Genomic DNA, 16,879 nt, shown 5'->3' on the forward strand with positions numbered 1-16,879 from the left:
GGTAATGGCATTCCCATAAAATCTAAGACAACTGAAATTATATCCCACTGTACAGTTTGGTTATCTAGGAAAAATATCTGTGTTTACCCCTAAAGGCAAACAACAATGGAGCCTTATGAAATTATATAAATAATATCTATGCAACAGCTAACACACGGTAAAATCTGAAGAAGGTAATTCACCAGTTATGAATAACAAGCATGAACTTTTACATATTTTACGGCACTATCGACTGACCTAAATGGATTAACTTTTGTTGACTTAATGAGAAGGTTTTTTAATAGTGGAGGATTAAAAACATTATACGATTAAAATGAATTAACAATAAACCCAAAATATATAAATAACAACTTAGCCATCCTTTACACTACGACAAATTCAAAATTAATTTGAAATGCAATGGAAAATGAAAGACGATCTGTTTTAAATTCATCTTAGCATAATATATAATTACATCTACTTTCTCTTTAAATAGGATAGGTAAGAAAATAAACAAACAAGTATGAAATAATAAATAATTAAAGATATAATCAACACCATAAAGAAAAGCTTTCATCTTAAAAAGGAGTAAAATGACCTATCCCATCTAAAAAACCACAAAAATTGATATCTCGTGCAATGATATAAACAAAATATACTAATTAAATCTTTAAAATGTACACAATAGGGCAGTTTCCTACATCAAAGAGTAGTGATTGCAATCGCCAATTCATTGTGCACAAAAGTGCATAAACAATGCAAATAATGAAAAATTACTTTCTTCACAGGAAAATTTAGTATATTTTCATGTTCGATCAAAGAGGCTATTTTCATAATAGGTATGTGACACCAGTATTTTGGTGCTATGGTATCATACGATAGGAAGTTCTTCTGTAAATCACAAAATTTTTCTTATTCCACCACTGTTACATGCATATACGTTACCATTTCTCTCAATTTACATTCTTCCAGGATTTTTTTCTCCCCCATAGATAAAACATTAAATCCATAATTTGTTTTCAGCAGTGATGAAAAATTTACGTTATTTTTCTCATCGTCCTCCCAAATGACATTAAGTTTAGCGATGGATAAATAAACAAATCATAAGGACACAATATGTGTAATAATCAGTCATGAACTATCTTCTTTTCTTCATTGATCCATGAACTGCAGTGGACTTTAGAAGTCGAGAAGCTACAATATTATGTGCTATTTTCCCCAGAGAATTTCCTTTAGCCAATATGTATACGATCAGCCATATACATTACATTTAATGTTGCCAGCCAAATAATCATTAAGCATTAGTTGCATAAAATGTACCTTACCTATTTGGTTCTTTTGTTTGAAAGTTTGAAGCATGAAAGTTTTTCCATTTTTTCTCTTCTAAGAGGTCAACGAAGTTTAATCTCTTCTTCACCACATCCATTAATCAACTTTACACATGTTAATTTGGTATTAATATTTAAGTCAATAATTTTTACTTAAGAATCATAAATACGTATACATGTATTTCTTAAAAATTCTTTCATGCCATTCCGGCAGCTAATAGAAGGCTCAACATTAGCTAATATCACTTTTGGACTGTATGAACATGGTAATTTTCATATACATGAAACTTCCAGTTACCATCAAACTATGACCCCTGAAATGATTACACCAACCAGTGGTGAGACTCTTATGACCACCCCGTATTATAATCGTAGTAGAAGGAGTTTCTCTGGTGGGTAGAGTAAAACTCTACCTGGCAGAGTGACTTTGACCTCTAGTTCACAATAGCCCCCTATTATTACCTTAAACAATTTTGCTGGGCATAACATTACATTTTGCATGAATATCTGAATGGTTTACACAGTATCAGAAATAATTATTTTTGTTGATTACACTAGAATGAAATGATCTACTACATTAACTCTGTATAACCTTCAAAACAAATATTCTACACTTTCACAAGTCAGTCTAAGAATATGTATACATTTAATGATTAAGAAAGTCGCAATATAACTCTAGCGAATAACTATGTTTAAGCTGCATATCAGATCATATTCCTTATAGTAATGATCAAAACTCTCAGCAAAACCATATCATGAATCATGAACATTCACAGAAAAGAATTTACAAGGGCTACTAGGCCATATTTACTGCAAGCATCAATAATGGAAGAAAGCCTATTTCTCTCATGGGTTGGTGTTCCTCAAGTATTTGTACAGCTCATTACCAGCTTTGAAATTATAACATTGAGGAAGAAAGTCAGGAATTTTTGGGATGTGTTTGGCAATGCCACTACTAATGAACTTTGAATGCACAACAAAAATGCAACAAATAGGAAACCACCCTATTGAAAGATGAGACTAAACCACTTATACTAAGGGGACCAATCCTCATGATAATAATAAAGTCTGTAAAAGAAATAAGCCATAATATTTGAGCTGTCGAGGATTGTTTCCATTAGTGTGTCTAATGGTAATGTACACGTTTTCATGGCTTAATTATAACTATTATTCACTTAAAATAAAACATTTTCACATTTAATCGACTCATACACCACTACAAATGGCACCTGGATATCACCATGTTATCCATTAAGTCAATATGAAAGTCTATGGGCATCAAAATCAATAATAAATTCTTATATGACTAACAGCCTGAAGCAGAACTTAATTGGGCAGAATGTAAGGATGAATGAAAAAGTACCTCTGAAACACAAGACATTGTAATACACTCACTAATGAGAATAAAATGTGCATTCACAAATAAAAGTATCCTTTCGAGAATGCTGAACGACTTCATTAAGAGAGATAGTACAGATTCACCATAAACATAATCAGAATAGTTTTAGAGGAGTAAAGAAACGTGAACTTACATCCATCCCCAGCCTCTAGCCGTTGCTGCAACTCCTTGATTTGGGACTCCTTTCGTTTGATTTCATGACTTAAGCCATCAAACCTCTGCCTTGAATCTCTTAGTTCTCTGCAAATTGCGAAAGATTATTAGTTCAATGGAAGAAAGAATGCTTTTGTTTCACCTAACATAAACTGTGTGGTTAATTACCTTCAAATTTCATATATCTTACTTCAATTTGCTAGTTAAGTGAAATGCAAGAAAATTTTCAAAGAGGATAATCATATGATACCATTTTCAGAAAAGCATTACTGTGGATAGACGAAAATGAGCAAAATCAGCATGTCTCAGATAAATGTCCCCAGACTACAAGTTACTATTGAGTTATTGGCCTGCAAAATCCTTATTCCAAAACCATTCAAATTCAATTCATTTATCTCCTTAATCATACCTACTTTTGGAGCCCCTACACAAACTTCAGGCAAATTTGTCAAACACACCAACTATAATGCATTAAAATAAATCTGTTGACAGACAGTGTAGCAATTGACTATTTAATAAAGTTTGGTAATGCTTTGCTGGCTAAATGAAACATGAAGGATGAATAAGTTAAATTTGCATGAATTAAACTAATAAGATTTGTAATATTAGACAATCACAGGTTTTAGGATCATATAATTGGTAACTTCAGCAAGTTTATTTTTTCTTTACCAGCAAATCTTCCTGGGTCCTTGTTATCTTTGAGCACTTCAAAATAATTCATTTTATCTTTGGCAGTTTAACTCACTTCCAGATGGCAATCAATACAGTGCTTTTATCATGTTCACCCTCTTTGTTTACTTTTAGGATTTACTTTCCAATTAGAATAATGTAGTTCCTGAGACATACACTACTGCTATTACAAAAAATTCTGGCAGGGTGCATAATTAAGAGTTTCAACCGCACATAATCATCGTATCATGAATAATCTCCTTCATGTACGTGATCTATAATATGTCTAAAGATCACCTCAATCATATTTGTCACTAAATAATAACATTACTCTTTACACACTTCAGAGCTGTTTTTTTTATCAATAGATACCATTCATTTATCCTTAGTTCTTGGTTCTTTACATTTACTTTTGGTATTAGACATTAGGGTTATATGAGCTTGTTATAAGAGGCTTGGCTACTTCATTACAGTCTACATGCCTTCATTCAAATTTTTTTCTCTAGAGGTATTAATATATATTCACTGATAAGACATGATTACATGTATCACTAATTTGCTTCCAGGCTTGTGATTCCTCCTTGTTCCTTATTCCAAGTGATGGCCAATCAAATTCTTTCTTCATCATCATGAGGCATGTAGAGAACAGTCTAATCCTGAATTATCACAATGATTGCCCTTATTTTTTTGCATGGTACAAAAAAATGCCACACACTGGAAATATGTGATGATTATTATGTGGACTTTCAAATGGAAATATGTATGAATTAAAGTATGTAGGAATGTGGTATTTATACTTACTTTTGTGCAGCAACAAGTTCTGACCTAGTTTTACTAAGTTCTTCCCCTATTGCTTGTTTGGCTTGAATTTCTGATTGAAGACTACTCTGAAGATTGAGCAGCTCCATCTTATCAAGTTTTTGTGATCTCCTATTCCTCCAGTTCTTATCCTATGAATGAAATGGAAAATATAATCATTATTTTCAATTGACCACATGCATACTATTAGGTTAAATTGTACGGATTGAAACAAATTAAATGATACAAAATAATAAACTTTGAACGTAAGATACTTGGATTCTAATTGAATATGTACCTGTGCAATTACAATTGACATGATAGAAAGACCAGCCCCAACAGATCAAGGATTGATTTATCAAACATTCTAATTGTTAGTACAATTGCTCTGTTAAGGCTAAAATTTATAAGAATGAAACAAAATGAATAATGCTATTCAACTTACCGCTGTGGGAGCTGAGGCAACTCCAGAATGTTTCAAAAATTCTAATTCCTCCGTCATTTTTGTAGCCAACGCTTGAAGGTAACCACGGGCATCCTTTTCATCACTAACCCTGAAAATAAAATTATTAGTGACTAATCTTTAATTCCTACATTCAAAACCAAATAACTGCAAGATTTCATTTTAACCAGGGTTCCATTTTCCAAAACACTAATGCGTTAGTTAGGGCAGTAAGATGATTTTCAGAACAAACCTAATAGTAAATTCTACAAATTTATAATACCACGCAATTTTATCTCCAACCTATAACCTAATTTAAGAGAAGTACATACATGGAACACCAACTTGAAGAAAAGGAAAAAATCCCATGATAGCTATTCTTGTTCTATCATGATTTACAAATTCATTAAGAATCAAGTTTTTTTAAACATTTATAAAGCACATTAATTCAATTGAATCTCAACGGCCAAAATACAATCATGTAACCTTTAGATTGGCTAGGTGGTAGCTGAACTTGATTCCTAAGCCAAGGGCTCATTGTCTCTAACCTCAGGACCTATTGCCTCTACATCTAACTATTGCTTATGCTACTTGGATATAGATATGGTGTATACCAAAAAATGATGATGTTAACTCTTTATTTTCCCTTATGGATTCCTTGGACAAGATTTTATTTGTTCAAATTTTTTTACTGCCTTGTTTCAAAATCAATAATAACAAAGCTCAGAATATCCCAAAACTTAAATGAAAAATAAAACATTGGCCACAAATTCTATCATTGTGCGACAACTGTCAACCTTTCTTACATGGTATTCACCAAATATGCAGAAAATTCTCCACTGAAAAATATTTATAAAATTTCACAACAAAATTCCTAGATAGCACTTTCATAATGTGAAAATTGAAGTAGTACAGTAAAGAGTGGGTACGGTTTCAACTTTGAATTGACCTTACTTACTTTCGAATTAGTTTCACCATTAGAATATAGAAATTGAAGAAGTAAAGTGGGATATTCAATTTTTAATTCACTCATCCTGATCAATTAATCACTCACATTCTTATAACTTACTGAATAAATGCATCTGAATAAACTGGAATAAGTAACTTGCCATTGAATTATTTCACTAATTTGGGCCTCCCATTGAGCAATTGCTTCTTTCTTGTTCCTTAATTCTTCATATTCTTCCTCAATTTGCCTCCTTTCACTTTGGATACGGTTCACAGATTCTGTTAACTGGTTTTCAGGAAAAATAAAATGCTATTTTAATAAGAAAAACACTGTATGAAATGAGACACTGCCAGATGAAAATTAATTTTATCAGTCATAGGAAGACTGAAAAGTTTGTATTACCACTGTAAAGAATTTCAGCTTAAAATGTGAATTAACACTAAAATTTGAAGATGACAGAACTGAAAATGATTACAATATGGATTTATTGCATCATATGCTTATTTCTTAAACAGTGAAATGGTTTCACATACTGTTGGACAGCCAGAAAGTGTAACCATAATTTTGCATTGAATCATAAATAGGCATTAGACCTCATTTTGCTGGATGTTTCATGAGTTAATTGTAGAGTTAATAGGTTTCCCATGACAATTCCATTTTAAATCAAGTTTCCAAGTAATCCCTGGTATTGTCTTCTCATTGTCTTATGAGATCTTTCAAGTTAAGCAGTTTCCATGCCTGGGCAAATCATTATCTTGAAGAAAATAATAACTTTATTGTGAAATTTCAACAAACATAGAATTAAAACCCTTGCATGTGTATTGACAAACTTATTTTCCACATTCTAATCACCTTGTACCATACCTTAATGCTTTTTACAAAACCTAAAATGTTTTTCTTGTTATTTATTATTTATGCCGCAGAATGTCTTCACTAGGTATCTTAATAAGTGTGCTAGATCTTGAGTGCCTAATTCTATGTATATTTAACAGAGAAAAGATGGCATTATTGTTCTGGACCTCTTAAAAATGACAGGATTGAAATGCAATCCTTAACTCTGCTCTTAACAAAATGACTTAAATTCGCTGATTAATTATTGTATGAATTGAAGATAAAATGCTATGGGCACTTATGTTATGCTAAAAAAGCAGTTTGTTCACTGATATTTACAATATCCATCGGCATTACATACAATGTCCTTTTTAAACTGACCTGTTTACCAATTACATAAAATTCACATCATATCATGCAGTTTTTTAAAAACTCTCTGAGACTTTGCATTCCATCCTAGTTAAGAACAAAAAATATGCAATCACTGAGATAAAGGTTAAAATGAAACTTTTTTGTTAATTAGATTAAGCTAATAACTCATCTCCAACCCACATCTAGTGCCATCATAGCTGAATCTATGAATACTGAAATTACATTTAAACAGTCCTTAATTAGATATATATACATTTATAAAATGAGAAACAGAAAAAATTACCGCATCCAAGTCTAGTATTAGCTTCTTGTTTTCCTCCATAAGAATCAATTTCTCACGGTCATGGATGCGTTTCACTTCAGAAAGTGTCTCTTCACTTTCAGTAAACTGCTCTAACCGGGCTTCTTCAAGCTTTTCACGGAGAACGCCAACCTTTCACAAAAAGAGAAAGATACCAGGTTATTACAAGCCACGTAGCACATAAAAGTGATGAGCAATGCTGGAAAAATACTGCTCTTGGACAATTTTGTGCTATATTTAAGCGATAAAGTTCTTGGATCTGAAACAAAAACTCACCTCTCTCTCAAGAGCATCTCGCCTATTCTCAGCCTCCTGGAGTTGGTCTCGAAGAGTTGATAACTCTAAATTGAACCTTGACTGTTGCTGAGCAAGATTTTCATTGTATTGCACCTCGACCTTCTCTACTTCAGCTTTTAACCTGGGAAAAAATAATACATGAGATTAAAGAATACATTACAAAGGAAATACCTTTAAACTTATCACATAAAATATCCACAGTGATTGCGATACTATCTTGAAATTCATAGGAAATAGCTAATAAGTGATTAAAAAATTGTCACTGCCATAGGCCTCGCAAAACAAGGAGGCACTTGGGCGCACCAAGTGTGAAGCCAGGAAGGGGGAAGTGCGTCCTGAAGGGAATGGTTAAGGAAGAAGAGGAGAAGGAAGAGTGCCTTGAAGGCATTACTGACAAATCATTTGCATTTCACTTGAAAAAGACATGAGCCAGTATTCCTTACACTTGACAATATTTGTAACCTGTGACAAATTATGCCTTTATGTAAATGCATATGACCTTTTATAACTTTTCACTGTTGCAGTTTTATTGTTTCCATTGCATCCATGATTGGCCTAAGGTGGCTATATGTGCACATTATGCTTCATTACTCTCAATTTAAATACACTATAATACTAATGTGTTTTAATTCAAGAGTTTAGAAACTAGCTATCAAGTCTCTGAATGTATGTCAATATTACTCCTTTTGCTTGTGGTCTAGTCATATTCAATACTGTCTTTATAATCAGCCCCCCTCATGTATCTGCCATAATTATACTTAGATCGGTAATAAAGAATTTGAAAAATAGTTGTCAAAGAAACTGTTACTCGAAATGTATTAAAATTTAGCAACCCGACTCATAGCTGAAACTTATTTCATAATATGAAAATAGTTGCACATTGGTTAATGAAAATTTTGTAATTTATTTACTCATTGGTTATCACACCATAAAAATATTACATTGATTACCTTTTTTATGAGCAAAAATAATTATGGGGAATAAAACCACATTATTTCTACCACACGCATTTGATCATTATAATTTAAAAGAATGGTAAGATTATAACGTAAGGATGTTCCAAATTAAGTACTTGAAATAACCATCTCAGCTGCAACGCGGCTCACTGAAGTAGCCTGATTCTAATTTAAGATTTAAGAAAAAGAGTTTTGCCACATTTTTTTGTATAGGTATTTAATTTCTTCTAGTTTGCATTTTAATACTCTGACGACATCATATTTAGTAAATCCCCTGGTAGATGCAGACATCAATTGTTTTCTCCCTTGCATCAAACACTTATCAGACAACTAGCTTTTCCACCAAGAAGTGACTTCTGCGAAAGTACCACCAAGTTTTGCAATGACTATAATGCAAGAACTCAATAGTGGAATTGATTTTCATGTATTTTGAGCTAGTTAAATTTGCAATTCTTTTTCTTGAGTATTAAATATTTACATCAGAGGTCCCAACACCCATTTTGTTTCGATCAGAAAGGGGAATGAGCAGTAAGGGAAGACCCCTCCATACCACTATAAATTTCATATTGGAATTCAAACGCTGGCATATGGGATGACATGCCATCATCATGTTTATTCTACTCTCTCCCATAAAATTTGTTAAAAACAAATGGATAATAATAAGTCGTGTCTATGATGTCTCAAGTCATTACCCATCATCATTAACTCATTTTGTAATTAATATTGATCTGTAAGATACATTACAACCAAAAAGATTGAAGCATGAATTAGTATAGAAAGCTGAATGTACAAGAAATGCATACAATAATGAGAGGAAGTACTGCGGGCAGTACGAAAGTAAATCTAACATATTAGGCTTATATGGCAGAAATTCAAAATGTTCTCTGTATCGGAGTCAAAGAATTAAAACTAACGAACATACTACCCTAAAACTGCAACTCCTGAAGATAAAACTGATAATTAAATCAATGCGTAAACATTTATAAACTATGCATTAATTCCATGCACTTTATTAACTCAGTTGTTTACTCAGCACGATGGATTAAAACAGAAGTAAAAATACAACGTCATCAACTACAGGCATTAACCTTGAAATCTCCTGGGCAGCCTGATTTCCTGGGCCACCAATACCCAATGCTCCATCTATCCCAGCACCACTTCTTTGCCTCAGCCTCTGAGCCTCTTCCTCTGTTTGCCGACAATACTCTTCACTCCGTTCCCTCAACTTCCTCTCTTTGCCAGCCTCCGCCTAGTTATAAAAAAATGAACCCTAATCAAATTCCACACAAAAGAAACATGTAAAGTTTTGATCTACATGATACTGATGATGGCATCCATACTTCAACTGCCCAATGAAATGGATAAAGTATGAGCATCATATAATTTTATCCATTCACAATAAAAATTATGGCAAAAGAACAAATTAGGAATATGACAAATCAGATCCTCCTTTAACTTTTTGGTTTGATAACCAAAACATGGCATTACTTTCACAGTGATAATAATTTTTTTAGTGTTCACATCCTTAACAGTTATAACTTAATTAAGATTTTTAGGCTATTTAGAAGCTATTGAATAAGGTTTGCCAAGTTACAATGATTAACATGAAGCATTAAAATAAGACAAAATAATTGGCTGAAGGTGAGAAGTACCCTCTATTTCAATATTTTACAAGAGCTCAAAATAATTTAAGCTGTTATTTTCATTGACATGAAAGAAAATTGGTACACAACATGATGATTGAAATTTATTGAAAAAATTGAGAATGTCTATTAGACATTTCTTCATTCATTAAATGTCTACCTTCAAAACCAGTTTTTTTTCATTTAGACTTCTTTAATATGGATTTAAATTATAATGCATTGGCTTTTTAAACCATTTGACACCACAACAATTTCCAAGTAAGGTTAAAAGGCAGTTTCAAGTTACCCACAGGTAATGACGGGCAATCATTCCCTTAAAAGGTATTCTGAGAAGATCTGATTTAAACAAAAAACTTCTAACTACAGAATATATAGAAATAAGGTTAATTTTGTCCAATTGCTTCATTTATATTCATTAATAAGACACTTTTAGGCCATAAATATATGCCATAATATTAGAAGATGCACTGAAATGGATACATTTTCTTTTCATTTATTATCTTAATATCCAGGTGATATACATCTTACAGTCCGGATATTTAGTAAAGCTTGTATTTTTATTCAATATCCATTTCATGATACTTATTGGCAACCTTATAAAATTGTTGCAATAAAAATTGATAACGGTTACGGGTGCCTAGAATCAATATACTACATGGAAAAGTCTCAAGTAGTTGCCCAAAACATTCTTGAAAGAAGTTAGAAAAATTCTTTGATTGGATACATATTTTGAGTAAATGTAACCAATTCCAGCACAAATATCCATCAGCACAATGGCTAAGTTTTTCATGTATTTTAGTTTTTTGTCAAATCACAGTTGCAAATGCCATATCTCTTACCAGGCAGTATGGGATGAGCATAGGAGTAAATTAACCATGAATACTTATCCAATGATATCGTATTTCTTGATCAATTATGGTGATTATCAATAAAGTATTAACTTGCACCAGCGAGCACGAATACAAAAAATATGATATTCAGGCATTTCTCCCATACTATTATTTGGAACACAATATATTCATAAAGTGAAATTATAAAATCCACATGAATTTCAAATAATTTTTCTACTAAAATGGTTCCTCATTAGCTAATGGACCACTCATGCATACATAATAAAACATAAGAAACAATTATTTTCAAGATGGTTAGTTACTTGTGCTTCATCCACCCTGGCCTCAAGCTCCCGCCGGAGTTTTTCTGCCCTTCTCAAATCTTGCCTAAGGCTATCAACCTTCTTCATAGCAACTTCTAGTTCTTCTTCCCTGTCTCTCACTTGTCTTGATAGCTTCTGCTTTTGTTGCCTGAGCTCCGATAACCTGAAGGAAGAATAAATATGTTGGGCAAATTATACATTTAAAATGATAAATACAGAACAAATATTTTAGGCAAGATAGTAATTTAAGATGTAAATAGGATAATCAATACAAAGTAGTATCTAACCATTAGCAAATTTAATTGCAAACTGCTCCATATAGACTAAGGACAAGGAGAAAAAAATGGTGAACAGCATTGAGGCATCTATAATAAAGTATAATAAGCCTTAACAATATCCCCATCTTCCTTGAAAGATTGAACTTTGGTGCTAATAGTGGTCTGCATGTAATGCATAGCACTAGAAGACTGATGGGAAGTAATTTATCCACAAAAAAAAAGATAATTCAAAACACTTAGCTTTAAAATTGTTCAAGGGTATCCGCACTTTCAACTGAAAATTTACTTAAACAATCATTAATTGCATGGTTATCTGCACTTGACAAGTCTACATATGAATAAAATACAAATATAAACCAACCAGAAATATAATCATTATACGAGGTCTATCCAATAAATACACGAACTAGTACAAACTGGTGGCAATGGCACGGACTATAGCCCCACCCACAAGCTGTGCTAGTTGCCTGAGACCTAATGAGCCATCTGTGCTTGGCGGATCAGCAGCTGTGCGTATGGTGCCAGTCATGTTAGATTCTGTCGCCCTTATTTTCACTGTTTGTCGAAAATGGAAATTGATTCAATCACGGAGCAATGTATCAACAGCGAGTTTTTTGCTGAAGTGCGGTAAAATTTATCAAGAAATTACTGAAATGTTGACAGCTGTTTGCAGTGATAATGCTTTGAAGAAAACATCTGTTTTCAAGTGGATTTAAATCAACCCAAAAAATCAAGAAAAAGCCGTATGGAAATCAAAGCCACGCTCCTGGTTTTCTTTGATGTCAAAGGTATTGTTCATCATGAATTTCTTCCTGAAGCACCAGCAGTAAATGCTGAATTCTACCTCACAGTTCTCGAGCTTTTGAGAGATCGCGTGCATCCAAATTTGACTCATGGCGATGGATGGATCCTTCACTATGACAATGCACATTCAGCATTGATTGTTTGCCAGTTTCTGGCAAAAAATTCAATCACCATCCTCGATCATCCTCCTCATTTGCCAGATCTCGTCCCCTGTGACTTTTCCTATTCCCAAAATGCAAAAATGTGATGAGGGGACAACACTGGGACGATGTGGGCACAATAGAGCAAGAAATGATGAGAAAGCTGAAAAGCCTAACTGCCACGGACTTCCAAGGGTGCTTTAAACAGTGGAAAAAGATGGGATAAGTGCATAGCAACGAATGGAAAGTACTTTGAAGGGGACAAAATCGAGTAGAATAAATTTTGCAAATAAAGTTTTTATGGCCTCAGTTTGCATATTTACTGGAAAGATCTCATATTAAGGCAAAATAATTCAATTGAAAAATCCACATTTTTTTATTTCCAGAGAAAAAATCTCTATATTATCCATCAATCTTTGTTGTCAGAGATGCAGTACACAAAGTTTTTACATTATACATTATAAGGGCATCATCCTTTAACTCTCCATTTCTCGCAAACAAAAGCCATGAGCCCAGAATTATAGAACTCTTATATGCTGAGTCAATAGCCGTATAAGTGAATGCAAAACCCTCTGAAGGAGATTGGAAAAGAGTTGATTGCAAGATTCATGCTGGTCATGCTACTTGTCACATGGACGAAAAAACTTTCAATCTACCCCCAACTTTTTCTCTTTGTCAATTGTATCAAAAGAACTGACATCCACAAAGGTCTCACAAAAGGACAGAATTGGAATTCCAACAACAAAAATGCAACCATTTGTTCCATTACTGTATTTTTAAAAAGAATCTTGAAAAATAACTTTGTTTTTCCTGGTCAAGGCAAACGATTATTACAATTGAATTTCCGCAGCCATGGGCACATCAGTAGGTGACTCTGCTAAAGTAATTGTTCATTAGCATTTCCTTCAGCTTCTTTGAAAATGGAACTTTTTTAAATCAAGTTTTACTGTATTTAGGGCCCACTGTTTGCTTATATTTAGAAAGTATTCTGAAAAGAATTTTACATTATTTTTAAATAAAACCCTTGGGAACTAATACCCTCAAACTTAGTATTGCCTGGTTTGAAAGTATTACAATAATTTTTTTATTCCAAAAAGTTACAAGTTGAAACATCGAAACAACAATTGTTTATAATGATATATAAGATAAATGAAATTTTTTTAGGTCTCCCACCAGGGCAGGGGTTCTATATTGGCCGATGTTTTGATGCTACACTCGGGCATCGTCCACAGGGTAGATCTACCCTGAGGACAACGCACAAGTCGAGCATCAAAATGTCTGCCAATATACGAGGGTCATCCGGAAAGTAGTACCCGTTCGTGCCGCATGAAGTGCTGACGACGCGAGTAGCCGCTGGACGAGGTCAGATAGCTTCAGTGGCTTGTCTGCCTTCTCTGAGCCAAGTTGCGTGACGCTAGCATTGCCTGTGTTGTTTCTGTGATTGTTTACAATGTTTAAAAAAATTGAGAACGCCGCCAGTTGTGAAGTGAGGGCAGTGATTAAATTCCTCAGTGCAAGAAACGTTCGCCCATGTGATATTCATCGCCAATTAAAGGAGGTGTATGGAGACAATGTAATGGACGAGTCGTCTGTTCGGCGGTGGTGTCGCAACTTCAACATGGGGAGGGGGAACACACACGACGATGAGCGTTCGGGGAGACCGTCTGTCATTACAGACCAACTGGTGAGCTCAGTTGACGAATTCGTGAGGAACGATCGGCGCGTCACAATTGATGACATCTGTGAGCATTTTCCCAATGTTTCTCGAACAATTGTTCATGAAATTGTTAAACACCATCTGCATTATGCAAAAATTTGTGCAAGATGGGTCCCTCGCGTATCTCAATGAGCTGGCGGCGAAGGACTATGCAGCAGGAATACAGAAACTTGTCACACGTTATGACAAATGCCTTAATTTGCTTGGAGATTATGTTGAGAAGTAGTTTAAAGTATCCTCTTTCAAATAAAATTTTTTATGTTTGTTAATATTTACTTTTGTGTCTTTATTTCACGAACGGGTACTACTTTCCGGATGACCCTCGTAGAACCCCTGACCCAAGATAACTTCATCAAGCAAATATGCCGCAAAAGCACCAGATCCTACTTCATATTTAAGATTGGTTCTAGCAAAAATATTGATCTCACCCCTGAGGCCCACTCTCTTTTGTTATATTTGTATGCTTTAGAGAGTAACTTGTGAATGTGCATTCCGAGATGAGTATTAACGCTAATAAACATTCCTTGAAAACATTAACAAGACTTGCTTACATAAAGCAACTGAGGTAATAAATGATATTTTAGGGGCCAAATGTAACCTAATAGTTTGGAAATGGACCAGGGATCATGGCAGATATGTTTTTCCAATTGAGCACCACTAAGGAAACAGTGGGACAAGAATAACGATTTTCTGAAAATAATGTTTTCTGCTAATTAAGAGACCTTACACCTACCTATCAGTGACTTCTGTGTATTCAGTCATTGCCAGTTTTCTTTGGCTTAAGGCATCCTTTAATTCCTTATCTTGAAGCTTCAACTTATCTTGAACATCAAGTTTTTCCTTGAAATGAAAAAAAGAACATACTTGAATCTTCTTGATTGGATATCTTCTCTCAGTAAGATAAATTACAAAAATATGTAACAGAGTAACATATTAAACTAATGTTAAATATACCTTCTGAGCTTCCTCCTTTTCTTGCTTTAACATTCTCACCAATTTTTCCAACTCTTTCACTTTCATTGCACTCTCTGTGTCATTGATCATTATTTCTCTTTTGAATTCAGCTGACTGCTGGCTTTCAAGACCTTTCAGCTGTGTTTCAAGTTCTGAAATGTTATCAAAAAAGTAGTTATAGTTTATTGGTTTCATAAGAAATGTACAAAAATCACCGAAAAAAACTTAGAAACACTTGAAGTAACAATGCAAGATTTTATCTGAAATGATAAGGAGACAAAAATACAATAAAGTATTCACATATTTAAATGATATTAATAAAAAAACACATGATGTACATAGTTGTATTTACAATGGGAGATGGATTCCATGAACACTGAAAAGATTAATGCTAAGTTTCATCAGTTATTTAACAATATTTTAGTACTATTAGTATATAATTATACAACAAATTCAGCTGTTATAAAAAATATCACACCATCAAAGGCATAACATTAATCAAAAAATTGCCGCAACAGATGGTGAAAAAATAGTATTGATTTTAGTGTGATAAGGCTATTTTTTTTTACTAATACTCAGAGTTTATAAGTCCATACATTTGCTTATATTTTGATCCGAGATAATAATCTCATTTCAATAACTTGTTTTATTTAGATAAATCCTTTTAAACAAATCAATAAAATTTTTGCCTTTTGGAAAGGTTATGACGGAATATTTCATCCTTGAGAGATGTGACATGCCTAGTTCATTCAACTCCTGACACCAAACCTCAAATTGAAGTACTTGTGATGATTACATTAACAATTTACATCAGTTTAACTAAAATTCTGTGGACAGCTAACTAAACTTAAGAAGTTCACTAACTTTGTTAGCGAACTTTTCATTGTGAATTTCTTATACACGAATATGTTCTTGACAATGATAAAAAAGGTGAGCTGCATATAGTCTAATAATAATAATCTAATAATAATAATAAGAATTGAAGCTGGACAAAATTAAACTTGCAATTCCTGCCATTTAATACACCACATGTAGAGGTCACCGTTGGCACCCAAATAAGCTTGACAGATGTACTGACCAGATATAACCTCAAAATGGTCAAGTCATGTCAGAGAGTGAAGAGCCATGATTACTGAAAGTGTATGCGCTGGTCATATGGCAAAAGAAATTATTCGCGTCTCCGGGTACCTGAATTCGACGGCATATAATGTCATCAAAAAAGTCTGACAATGGTTTTGCAACACAGGTAAGGAAAACTCACTCGAAAGAGCTTGTGGTCAGGGAGGTGTCATGCCACTGCATTTCTTTAACAAAGGGGAAAATATCAACAAAAAAATTTATTGGTATGCTCTGATAAATATAATGAAGCCATGGATGAAAACTGTGACATCTGGAAAGTCGTACATTTTCCAGCAGGACAGCGTGCCAACCCATACGAGTCATTCGTTGCAAAATTGGTTGTCAAACAATATGGACATGTTTGGGTCCCAAGAATTCTGGCCTCGCAACAGCACAGATTCAAATCTGTTGGACTACTATGTGTAGAGCATGGTCGAATGGGTCACCAACAAATCCAGAAATCCAATTATTGTGTCATTGAGTGCATTTTGTTTATGATACAATTTTAGTGAGAGTACAGACCATGAGTTTTCATTCATGATCACTGGAGTTTGTTAGAGAGGAAAGGATATCGTCGCTGTGCTATTTGCTAGCTTC

General features: G+C 33.7%; 1 protein-coding gene across 1 annotated transcript in view; it reads right to left on the minus strand.

The window, feature by feature from the left end:
• The window catches only part of gek (serine/threonine-protein kinase gek), an 84,513-nt gene that overhangs the window by 45,172 nt on the left and 22,462 nt on the right, over nt 1-16,879 (minus strand). The window contains exons 10-19 of the mRNA XM_071594141.1: nt 15,164-15,315; nt 14,943-15,049; nt 11,271-11,433; nt 9,563-9,723; nt 7,498-7,639; nt 7,204-7,353; nt 5,878-6,002; nt 4,772-4,880; nt 4,330-4,478; nt 2,840-2,946 (exon numbers count right to left, since the gene is read on the minus strand). Coding sequence (XP_071450242.1) covers nt 2,840-2,946; nt 4,330-4,478; nt 4,772-4,880; nt 5,878-6,002; nt 7,204-7,353; nt 7,498-7,639; nt 9,563-9,723; nt 11,271-11,433; nt 14,943-15,049; nt 15,164-15,315 — 1,365 coding nt within the window. The remainder of the gene's footprint in view (nt 1-2,839; nt 2,947-4,329; nt 4,479-4,771; nt 4,881-5,877; nt 6,003-7,203; nt 7,354-7,497; nt 7,640-9,562; nt 9,724-11,270; nt 11,434-14,942; nt 15,050-15,163; nt 15,316-16,879) is intronic.

Source organism: Hetaerina americana, unplaced genomic scaffold (genome assembly GCF_022747635.1).
Source record: "Hetaerina americana unplaced genomic scaffold, ioHetAmer1.1.p SCAF_6, whole genome shotgun sequence".
Taxonomy (NCBI): domain Eukaryota; kingdom Metazoa; phylum Arthropoda; class Insecta; order Odonata; family Calopterygidae; genus Hetaerina; species Hetaerina americana.